Source organism: Phalacrocorax aristotelis, chromosome 15, assembly GCF_949628215.1.
Source record: "Phalacrocorax aristotelis chromosome 15, bGulAri2.1, whole genome shotgun sequence".
Lineage (NCBI taxonomy): Eukaryota > Metazoa > Chordata > Aves > Suliformes > Phalacrocoracidae > Phalacrocorax > Phalacrocorax aristotelis.
The window spans coordinates 12,699,980-12,712,609 of NC_134290.1; the positions used below are offsets into that span (position 1 = coordinate 12,699,980).

General features: G+C 38.6%; 1 protein-coding gene across 3 annotated transcripts in view; it reads right to left on the bottom strand.

Annotated features, from left to right (window-relative positions):
* RIMBP2 (RIMS binding protein 2) overlaps positions 1-12,630 on the bottom strand; it is a 158,718-nt gene that overhangs the window by 15,690 nt on the left and 130,398 nt on the right. For 2 of the 3 annotated variants that reach the window (XM_075110328.1, XM_075110329.1), the window contains 4 exons: positions 9,757-9,915; positions 6,007-6,738; positions 4,201-4,318; positions 940-1,092 (listed from right to left, as the gene is read on the bottom strand). In XM_075110328.1, coding sequence (XP_074966429.1) covers positions 940-1,092; positions 4,201-4,318; positions 6,007-6,738; positions 9,757-9,915 — 1,162 coding nt within the window. The remainder of the gene's footprint in view (positions 1-939; positions 1,093-4,200; positions 4,319-6,006; positions 6,739-9,756; positions 9,916-12,630) is intronic. The other variant, XM_075110330.1, reaches the window with a different exon arrangement.

Genomic DNA, 12,630 nt, shown 5'->3' on the forward strand with positions numbered 1-12,630 from the left:
GCAGCCAGCCAGATTCCCAACGGATGCATAGTTGCAACCATGGTTGCACTGAATTTACTGGATACCCACCGATACACACAGAGCTGGTGACCCGGTTGTAAGTCAGTCAGATATGTTTGCTTTGAAACTCAACATTAAATTATGATTTATCTAAACTTTCAGGGCCCCTTTTGTTTCGTTTCAGATATCAATAAAACCCTAATGTGTCTCTTAGCTCTATATATGGCCTGGGCTGCTTTTATGGGTTAAGTGTTAGACACTTCAATTTACTGTGTTATGAACTGTGAAAACTGAGTTGTTGATCATGTAATGATTTCTATGTTGATGATGCAACAAATACTATCAGTAGCGGGTATAATTGCCTTACTCATGTAATACAAGTTTGTCATTATGATGTAATTATTCCTAAAAATAAGAATAATTTTTGTCTTCATGACATGACACAGCCAAAGTCCTCCGTGGTCATTGAAAAGACCCTGAATCTTCATTTAGCCCAAGCCATAAATCAGAATAACGGTTGGTAACTGCTTCCTGTTATTGGAGGTTGGGTTGCGATACGCCAGCTACTGTTTGTCCCTGTCCGGTCTGTATGAATCAAGTGGAAATGCGGTCATTCGGATGAATGGTTGTTCAGGTGTGTACAGTAAATACTGACTGGCATTAGTAGCAGCATAGCTTCACAGAGGTTCATGCAATGCAGTGTGCTCGGACTCAGTCGAGTATGGAAAGGTGGCCGCACAGCAGTTTCAGGACAGAGGACTAAGGGCTGTTTGTCCCTTACAGCTGAGCTGGAGAAACTTACCTGAGAGCAGGCAGGACTTAAGAGCTAGTTCCCCTGGCATTCTGCATTGCATGCAATGTTGTCATACAGAAACCGCACTTGTTAACACGCAGCTCTAAAATGTGTCTGTCACAAAGGATGAATAATGTTCGGCATACCGTATCTATATTCAGAGGCCATGGTACGCTGCTGAGGCCATTTCTTGTGTCCACCAATGCTGCGATAATAAGCTTCTTCTTTTACAGGTGAAATATTTCCCTCACTACCTGACCGAGACCGACCGCCTTCACTGTTACTGTCCATTGTAATTTCTATGGAGAAAAAGGGAATGATCTATTAAAACATATTGTATAGTTGCCTTTGCGGAGGCTCCTGCGGGCAGGCTTTGCCCACCATTCTTTCTGACTTGCATATAGTAGGGAGGCTAAACACTGCATAGGCTTTGCCAGATGTCTCAGCCTCTAGAAATCCTTCTTCAGCAGGGGAATCACAGAAATGTGTATCTCCTTTTTTTAAAGCATCTGAATTTCGTGCTTTTTAAAACTCATACAGTGTAAATATTGTTTGTTAGCTCTTTGGATAGGAATCATCTTTTATTATGAGGTTTAAACAATCCTACCTGCCAGATCTGCAAGGTCAAGAGCACTGTAAACTGTGTTTCACCTTCTAAAGTATCAACCTAAAAACAAAAATTAATTAATTTACTTAAATCCTACCTGCAGGAAGATACTAATCCAAAGTATTTTATAGATTAATGGAGAAAATACCTCAGATAACTTAAATTCTGGAACATTTTGGAGAAAGGTTTTATCACTGGAATCCTAAGAACATCACGGTTTTGAAGGTCTTTCCCACTAATGTAACCTCCCAGGGCTGCCTTAAGAACTCTCCATCGCTACAGGGACCCTTTAGCTGAATAACTCAGTAAAAACTCCAGGCATACATGTTCAAGGAGCAAGCTGCTGCCAAGAAATTTGGAGTCCACAATTTTGGCCTATATGCTGGGGCCCCAACAGTTTAATGTATTTAAGCAGTCTAAACTTCGGCTCAGTTGCATTTACTTTCTTCTTTCCTTTTATTTTACTCTGCTTTTCACTTTGTGGAACTACATATTATAATGACACGACTGTAATAACGTCCCTTTTCAAAACCCGTACTTGCAGCCCTGATTCATGGGGAACTTCCTCTGTCAGTGGGAGTTCTGAACGGCGGCTTCCAGTTTATACAAAGCTCTACTATATGCTTTTGGATGCTCTACTTTTACCACATTTTATTTATCTGAACTCTCAATATAGTTCATATCTTCTAGGTTTTCTTCTTTCCTAGCAGGCTTACAGGAAGCAACTTTTGTGAAGAGCTTTACCAAGTGTTTATATTTGCTTCACTTATCCCCAAAGTGATTTATTACGGTATGATGCTGAAAGCAAGACATATTGCATACGTATCTTTCAGCAATTCTAATGGCTAGTCTTTTAGTCAGAAATTAGGACTCTTGAAGTCTAAACCATATAAGACCATCTAAACCGTCTTGAACTCTAAAGTCATATAAAGCCGTTGAACAGCTCCACAGCAAATCATTATTTCTGTTAGACACTGTACATAATGCTCGGTAGTTTGCATGTTACCCACATTAGACATTATTCCTAATGGAACTTCCCCAAAAAGCATTTGTGGATTGCACATACTACAAAATACACTAATTCATCCTTTAAGTTACACTGAAAGAAATAAAAGCTGAGACTTTATTTTCTCTTTACTTATCTGTCTGAGCACAGACTGACTATCAGAAATTAATTTCTTTATCTGACGCCTAAGCTGTTGCTATTGAACTACTAAACAGCAGAGTCATTACTTAGCAGTTTCCATGTCCTAACTTTGTTGTTGGAAAGTGAGCTCTGGTAAATTTAATCACTTCCCTCATTTTTTAATTAAAATGAAATTAAAAAGAAACTCAAAGGATTAATTCAAACAAACCTGTCTACTCTCTCGCTGTTTAAAAAAAATGTTTTAGTTGATAACATAAAAGAACTTAGATACAAAGCTCGCTTTAAGTAGTCCAAACATAAACCAGAAATCTTCACTCCTGAGAAAAAGGGCTGCTTTCCGAGGAGAAAAAGGACATGAAAATCTAACAGTCTCCACATCATCATCCAAAAGCTATTTGGTTCAGCTAACAATAACCTGCCAACAGGAGCACTAGTGCCTCCCTGGAGCTGATTCTCCCCCATACCAGTGCAATTTCATTGACATCTGAGAAGATTCTCCTGGTTTACTCCAGGATGTGGGATGAGAATCAGGTCTCTGAACAGCCAGGCTATATTGAAGATACTAAGAGAGTTTCACATATTACAGCTGTGTGTTTTCTGATCTATGGTTTCAATAATAATTACTATCTGTTAGATATCGAAATAATTGTGTCCTCTAGGGGGATTTTGCTTTTAATTTACAGAACAGGCATTTTACTGTGATTCTGTGAAAAGGGAAAAATATTTAATATTTAAAAATAACAGCATTCCTTAATGATCAGCCTCTTTCTGATATTCCCCATTTCTGATGTCTCTTATTCACATAAATGTCAGGTGAGGATTGCCTGAGTCTGCTTCCTTCTCCTCCTGATGATGCCTACAGTAATCACAAATTAAAGCCCAGGTTAGGGACAGGAACTGGACCGGCTTTACATCCTCATGGAGTAAAGTTCTGCTAACAGCTCACAGAATTTCTGCGTTTGTCTTGCAAGTGTTTCCTGATTTTCAGTGTGTTTCTTATCTGTCAGTATAGAGTGCAAGGTTTAACAGATATGTATTTGTCCATAGTGTCTTGATTCCATTATCTTTTCTGCACTACTTTTTGGGTTTCTGGTACACAGCAACATACAGTTTAAGTCATAAGTAAACCAGAATAGGGATGAATCTGTAAGAAATATCAAATCTAGTATATATATGCAAGTTCTACTAAGTTGTTACATTTAACAGCTTCCATTTTTTTTGTCTGATAAATTCCAAAAAGTAGTCAAGAAAATGGAAAGTGAATGCAAAATGATGGTTGATGAATGGGAAGATGGATGGCTGAATGGATGGCTGAATGGGTACATTTATTTTACTCATCATGTAAGTAGCCTGCCTGCATTATAATTTCTTCTTACGTAAAATCTGACAGTATTGAAGCTTAACCAAGCTTAGAAAAGCTCCAACACCCACTAAATAAAATGGAAAGACTCCCAGTGATGTGAATGACTACTGATTCAGCCCCTGTGAGACCCCATCACACTCATATTTAGGTGGAGATGTTTTTAGTTCCATTTCATCCCATTAAAACTAGGAGTAACCACGGTTCAAGACAAGTGTCGTTTCATTTTTAAGGACCGCCTTCCCAACTCTAAGGCTGCAAAGAACAGAAATGCACCAATCTGTCCAACTAACCAATGGAAGGGACCAACATTGGTCGAGACCTTTGTGGCACTGCACTGCCATGAGAGGACCTTCGCCCTGCATGCTCCGCCCTTTCAGGCCGTCCTGCAGATGATGGATTACCTAAAAGCTAAAAAACAACAACAGAAAAAACAGGTTTGTAAGTTACGTGCATGGTAACATCATGGTTATATGGTTGGACATTAATCAGGTCAATCACATTTGGAAGCATAAGCTCTAAAGGCAACTAAACTTAGTTTTTAACTGAAAGGTTAGCTGAAAAGTAAATACTGCTGCCTGGCAAACCTGCAAAAGAAAAAATGGTTCCCTGATTTATGGCAGAGTTTTGTAACCAGCAGTCACACATCAGAACAAAAAGAAAAGAAAATAATAATTTTTGACATATTCTTTTGCCTTTGTTGTTGCTGCTAAGATGACGTTATAGTCTCCTGAAGAGTAGTACAACCAGTCCTGAGAGCTGTGGAGATTGCACTGCACTGAAAAGGCAAGCCTTTTTTGTATTCAGCTGTATAGCTTTGTCCAGTTTGCAGCATGTGAGCAAGTGCGCATCCTTCTGTCTTTGAGCACATTGCTTCTCTATAATGGCCTTCGGTTATTAGAGCCTTTTAAAGGTCATTGAAACAGGTAGACGGGAATGTAGACACCCTTCGTCTCGTATCACGGCTGTCTCTTTCTGTTCACTACCCTTGCAGAAAATGTCGCTATTTTGATAACTAAATGGTCCTATTTTAATGCTCTCCACAGTGTATCATGCAGTCATGGAGATTAATACAGCTTGGGCAACAACTTTAATGGGAGAAATTTTTAAGGATCATTTCAGCATAAACTGCTAGGCTAGAAGAGCAGGCAGCTGATTTCTACTCTTACATGAAACACATTAGATTTGAGTTTTCAACTCTGGACTGTTGCAGACTGAGAGGGTAAAGAACTTGCTCTGGTCTTTTGGGAGCAGGGAAGCCTATGGATGCAGCGCTCAAAGCGTGGAGACTCTGCTGCAGATTAATGGACAGAAACACAAATAGGCAAGATCACGCAGAGGCATCCTTGAAAGATATGGAATGGCCCTGGCCTCTCCCTTTGGAAGAAGCTGTTTGCCTGCATTCTCATGCAGAGATGCAGTCTGCAACTTCAAAGGCAAGAAGAGATGGTCTAAAAAGGAAGGCAAAGTGGTGACAGTGCAGAGATAAGGTAGAAAATGGAAATATGATGAAACCCATGACTCCATATATCTGGGTCACTGTCACACTGGGGGAGAATCTTGATTCTTGTCCGGAGATGTTTCATGATAAAGACCATAACTTGAAAATTCTGGGAATGAGGTGAATAAAAACAACATGATGAAATGAATTCCTTGACATTTAAAAAAATAAAAAGACTGATGAAATATTTTTCCAGTTAAAATGCAGCTTTTTTTTTTTTAAAGCAACATTTAGATGGGCAAAACAAAGAAAAATAATATTTTGGAAAAATTATAGTTCAGCTAACCCTTAATTAAAATTTAGATTCAGTTGTCCTTTAATAAAAGCAGCCATTATTGTAATTTGTTCTGTGGGAAAATCATTGTAAAGGAAATTAAACTGATTTCAGCATGACACAAAAGAGGACTGTAAAGGAAAATGCAGAATAATAAACAAATGAATGGGGAGGGAAAAAAAGAGAAAAATGCAGCAGATAAGTCCAAAGGATGGACCCTAAAAATTGTCAGAACATAAAAAAGGAGAAGAAAAAAAAGAACGAACGAAAGAAAATAGACTGATTTGGCAAGCAGATGTTAGAAGGAAGATTTATTTCACACACCAGAGAGTCTTCTGCATCTCTGTGGGATGGCTTTGCAAGTAGACCAGCTGCCCTAGAGTCAGCCATTTTTAAGTCGGTCTTCCAGCCTCCCTGAACATCTTCATTAGAGAAATTATCTGTTCTATTGCATTTCTGAGTCTCATACTTTTTCTCGTAACTGGGCTTGACCTGTTCGCTCCTGGGCTCTACAAAGGAAGGACCCAGGTCACCAAAATCTTCTTCGATGCTGGTTTGTCTGGTTAAAGTTTTCCTGCGAGCAAGCAATGGCCTCATGCTTTTCCTGCAGGAACAGTTAGCAGTCTCTGCACAACAGCTAGATGCAACGTTGGCAGAAACTGAATCGCAAGTATATCTGAAATTAAACCGAGATTCTTCTTCTTCACTTCCACAGTCTAGTCCACTGTCTGGGCTTCTCGATAAGGATCGGCTATATTTACATCCTTTGTCGTCTGCAGCAAAATCCTCCATGCCTGAAATTCTGTGCTTGGCTGGGTACCAGAAGTTGTGCTGCTGGTCTTGATTGTAGGGCCTAGGTGGTCTAGAGTCTCTAGCTATTGTGGGATTCTTTTTATAGGGCATACCTAAACCCTGCTTGTACAGCAGTTCAGAGTATTCACCATCCTCTTCAGCTACTTCTGGAATACTGAAAAGCTTTTTACTGTGGTGTATCTGCTGGGAAAAGTCAGGCTGTTCCAAAAAAGTGGCTTCAGTGGTCTTATTCTTATCGCACTCCTTAAGATTATGTAATGTTAAAAACCAGACAGGGAACAAATAGTGTGTGACAAAAATAAAATGGGAGGGAAAAGGGAAAAGAAAAGAAAAATAAAGACAGAATTAGTTTTAGAGCAATGGCAAACATAAGACATGCAGCTTATTTAGTGAAAAAGATGTCATGCTTCGAATGAGAATCTGTGAAAAATAAAGACATGATTAAGAAGTTGCTGGGTGTCAGATACAACATGAGAGGTCAGTACAAACAACTGAGTGATGCTCTTAACAAGAATAAACCCATGCATTTAAAACAAAGCAATAAAAGCTGCATACAGGTTCCAGCATGGTGAATGAGAATGGCATTAAAACACAGCACTAATGCTTCGTATGTTCCTTGCCCCATGCCAAATTGCTATTCAATTTTTCTTTGTAACCAGAACCCATAGCTGAGAATGGAAATTCTGTTCTAGCAAGCTTTCTTGCTTTGCCTCTGTTAAAGCTTCCTATATGAGTAGCAAATAATCCTAAACCTCCTGCCAGAGAAGAGCTATTCTTCAGACATCAGTAAAGGAGCTCTAGTTTCCTTTGTAAAATTGTACAAAAATGGCACCATTTTTAAAGCTTGGCTTCCACAGAAAGAACCCTGAGAAGCAGGCTGCTCTCTGATGTCACTTGGTCTGCACTGTCAGCAAATCTCTCATCTTAATCTTGTCCCTGCTTGATAAAACCAATGCTTGAAAATCAGCCTCTTAGCAGAAGTAAGGAAAAGTCTCTGTTTACACCAGAAGTAGGTAAAAACTATCCCAACCTGGATAAAATAAGCATTCTGCACACATGAGATACATTTTGTAATTTTTCTATTACACTGACACAAAACACAGGTTGGTGTGACAGAAGAATCCTACACGGTATCTTTGTTGGACTCTGAGAAACGACAAGAGAATAATGACGCAGGGGGTGTTGGTTTTGACTGACACGGTTTATAGATTCTACCTGGAGGAGTTCACCTCTCCTTGGACTTTACTCAGTGCCCAGATCAGGTGGGTCTCTGGATGCAACAACACACAAATAATGACAGGATCATCTTAGAGACTTCAGCAATACCTCTTTCTCTGAGCATGTTAAACTTAACTGGGTTTTGGATCTCTTCCCCTTTCAGGCATAATGAACATTCTAAGTTACTTTACGACTATATTTGTTCCACCTGTTTTCATTAATTTTAAAAATATGTATCACACCTGTGAAGCCTTTGAGACAAACTGCCATAAAAGGGGAAAAAAGTCAATAAATATGAACAAGAACAGTTTTGATTTGAGCTCAAATATCCCACATTCTAAAATGCTCAGATCGGATAAGAAAGTTGAATCTTCCCTTGATCACCTGTGTCGGCCTTTGTTTCAGGGAACCATTGGAGGGAATAATAAGCTCCCAATAAAGAAAATATAGATCTGCATGCAAAATGTTTTCTTGTTACTTGGGGGCATCTATTATCTCAGGAGAGAATACTCGATTCCAGCTGCAAGGGCATGGCTGGCACACTTTCAGATGCAAGAGGCACAGGAATCCGATTACATTATGGAAAATTCATTAAGCATGTTTTTCATTTTTTTTGTTAATTACTGATGTCGCAAGGTGAAATTGGATCTCGTGAAAGAGGGGGAAATTATCAAGTGCTTTGGGATCAGAATCTGACCTGCATTTTATATCAGAAAACTCAGCACGGTAAGCTGCATTCTCCAAACGAGGCTCAGACATCCATGAGCCCTTCCCCAGGAAGTGCTCATCCTGAATTCCACTTCTGCAGAATGAGTCAACCAGCCGTACCCTTCACATACACTCCTACATCAAGAGAAGTGTGCCTGCAGACTTTAACAGACTACACCAATTAAGGGTCTGGACCTTTCTTTTTAAATATCAATACTAGCAATATTAATTTAAAACCAAGAAGTAGATATCCTTTCTGATGCATAAAAACCAAGAACAATCCAGGGATAATTCACTTTTTCCCAGAGGAAGGGGACAGAAGCAGCATGCAGAAGGATTTCAGCTTCAACCTTTATGTTAGCACAATAATAGAAACACTGATTATTTTTTCATTTGAAAAAGTACCTGCCTCATTCCAGATACCTTCAGAATAAAAGGCCTGAATTTACAGTACATGAAAGCAGTTACAAGAACGGTCAAAATTCTTGTATACATGAGAAAATAGTATTGTTTTTTAGTTAAATAACAGCATATTAGAAGAAAACTCAACCTGTAAGCTTCCTTATCATTCAAGTTATCCAATGTTCTAAGAAAACACAATTTAGTGTAATCACTAGACACACAAAAAGCAAATACATTTTACCCGTACAAATATATATGGGAAACATATATTCTCTATTGGCTAGGTTCAATATTCCATATATGCTTTAACTTTTATACTGACATTGTCTTTCATGATGAATATTCCTGTGTAGTGTTAAAGCAGTATTTCTGATAGGTATTTCCTACTGTCTCTGGTGATTCCTTAATCATTGGAGCACGAGGATTTCTGATAACGCATTTGTCAAACAAAGCTGACCCATATCCCTTTCTTACAAGCACGCTTTAAAGCCTGTGGAAGAGATGGGACTAGCACTGGAAACAGGGGCAAATTGCTCAGACGTGGAAAACCTAAGTTGTTTTTTTTCTATATGTATGTATGTTTATATAAATGTCCTTGCTCAGGAAGAACTCGTCGTCTGGGTAGCACATGTAGTGTATCGTCACATAGACAGGGGAAAAGTCCCCAGATATAGATATTGAACTTCAACAATTACATACTGGAAAACAGCCAATTAGTTATAAGATTAGCTATCAAATAATGCAAAAAAAAAAAGAAGTAATGAATATATTAAAGTGGCCTTGGCAGCATAAACATTGTTCACCCCAGTTCTAGGTCTACACAACAGTGGGAGTTTTAATGGTCTGCAAATCCATAATTGACTAGAAGAAATGCTTTGAAGGAAGGATCAAAATATGGAGACACACCAAAGGTTTCTCTGCAGTCACACTTACCTTAAGTGCATTGTGTGAAGTCACACTGACTCGTCGTCTTCCTCCATCCTCCAGCTGCATTTCGGAGTATAGCTCTTCCTCATCTTCTTCCATAATATCAGACAAGTCAGAACCTCTGCTGCTCTCCGTATGGTACTCCTCACCGTGGCAATAGTGAGGCTAATTGACAGGGTGAGAAAGAAATATCTTTACTGACTGCAAAGCTGAAAATCCCTGTATAACACCAATGAGTACCAGTGAATTTCCTAGGTTTGAATATCACACTAATAATCACATATAAATTACATCATGTGGCTTGCTTCTCTGTTTCAGTGGAGAGTTCACATACAAATTTTTTTTTGCCTGCTTATACTCACAATTCAAGAAATCCGATCTTAATTCCATAGGTGATACAAAAAAGGGATGTCTGCATTCACAGTACCAAATCTAGTTCTGGTCTTGATTAAACTCCCTTGATTTAAAGAGGTCCTTCATGCATCAGTGGGCTTGCTGACTAAATTGTGAACGCCTTAGGATAATTCACATATCATCTGTTCTTCACAGCTGTTTGTTACATCACGTTGTAATTTAAAAGTGATCAGCATTTAATTCTTGCAGGATGTCACCATCTTTGTATGATATAGCTAGCTGGTGGAATTTGAAGCTTTCATTTTCCTAAACATTGTAGGAATAGGCTGGCTAAAACCTTAACTGCCTTTTAAAATTAATCCAAATATTTCAAGTTTCCTTAAGTTTCCAATTAGTTGGAAGATAAGGAGGAAAAAGTATGTCCCACTGAATTGCTAATGCTAAATAGGAGTGGCTTCTGTTAAACACTACATAGAATCTAACAAAGCAGATCATAAACCAAACTCATTGCATTTCCAAGGACAAATTTCCAAACGGAGTCATCTGACTGTCAGATTGCAGTAGAATATCTGAAGAAACCAATATTTTAGAAGCACTAGAATTCTAGAAATTACTGCATCCCTTCCCCTGCAATACTAATGAAGAAATAATTCCTGTGGTACCAGATCAATTCCCATAGCTATGTAATATGCTGATATCCATCAATCCTGGCAATGAGAAGAAAATGTCTGCAAGAAGCAATTTCTCCTAAGTGAAGATGGATTTCCCCTCCAAATACAAAAGACAATTTCACCTCTTTGAATTCTCTGTTCTGGAGCTAAAAAGACTGTAGGTTGAAGCCTTTAGTAGTAATTCCCGGTGCCAAGCCCAGAAATGTATTCAGATCCTTCAGATGGATATTAGGAATGTCTTAGGAAAAAAAGCCACTGCAGTTTCACAATGGTTTTGGTTTCTCTTTGTTAAAGATCAGGCTACATCCTAATGCTTAATTTTTCACATCTAAACTTGTCTACTAAATTTTATTATTTCATCAGTTCCATCCCAGCAGAATCTTGGTCCTGTTTTTCATAGAAACTCACTCCTGGGCTCAGCTGTATTCGGACAGACTTGGGGTTGAGCAGGCACGGTACCACAAAACTCGCCCAGCTGAGTGCACCACAATGTCTTGTAGGTTACCAAAGGCCAATACAGCTGGAATAAAGCCCTGATTGCTTGGGCAATCAGACTATAGAGACCTAGCAAACTGTCTCCAAGGCTTATCCATTGTGGTTGAATTAACAGGAGTACTTTGCCAAACAGCCACTCAATTATTTAAATAAATCTTCTAATTCAAGCACTACATTAACTGTGGTATAGAACATAACTAGGAGATATTGTAAAAGCAATAATCACGCAATTCTGCTTGCAGAATTCTGCTTAACTCTATGTGTATTAGGGCATGTATACTTTATGTTCAATAACTGGGCACAATTACACATGAGATTTCCATTGAAACCATTAGGACCATGTATTACACAAACCTGTGGGTATTATTTCACATTTTCTAACACTGCTTTTTCTGCAAATGTCGCAAGTTGCCTTTGAATTTCACGTCTATCTCCAATACTTACTTCCCTTGTCCTTAGCTGTTTACAGGGCAAATCAACAGCTTCAGAAAACAACATCTTCATATATCTTTGTGACAAAAGAAAGAACTATTATTCCCATTGTAGTCGTGGTTGGCAGGCCCGCTGACCCAGATCCTCAGAGGTGTTGAGCTATTTAGATGCAGAAAGACTTGCGAGGATCTGGGCAAGAAAGACTGGCTTCCTAAGTCTAAGTTCACCAAGAGAGTCTGTGAGATGCCGATATTGTGCCACTGTTTCAGAACTGTGATTCATGCTGCCCTTCCCTGTGGGGCATTTTAAACTGGGGAGTTTAAAATCAATATATCTTCCTACAAAATGCAATGTGACACAGATGAAGGATTTCCATTAGTAGCCATATCTAATTTTAATAAAAACCTTGATGAAAAAACATTAATGTTACTTGCATTTGCTTGCAGCTTTTTTATTCTTATATATGGAGTAAGGCAAGTCAACCGGTAGAAAGCCAAAGACCTTTGATAGGGAATCAGCACACGGACTAGCACTTGCTTCTGGAAGATACCAGCAGCACATGAGCATTATACTGAAATTAGAAAACTAATAATTTCTTATGGGGGAATCCACCACAGATTATGTTTCTCCAATTTTCTCCAATTATTTCTTCACTACAAACCAAGCAGTAAAAGTCATCATCTTTCATAAACAATGCAAATGAGCAATTAAACTACAAATATGTATATCTCTGAAGCTATAAAATAAACATTTAATAATCAATTTATACTTAACACACTGAGGCTGTTTTGCCAGACGTAATTTAGCTGCTATTTCTCAGAGTTAATTTTTTGACAGAGTGTTTTTAAGCCATGAAGGATTCTTTTGGCCTTACATGAAAACTAAATTTGAAACGTAATCAGATCTGAGAATACTTGTAGCCAAAGAG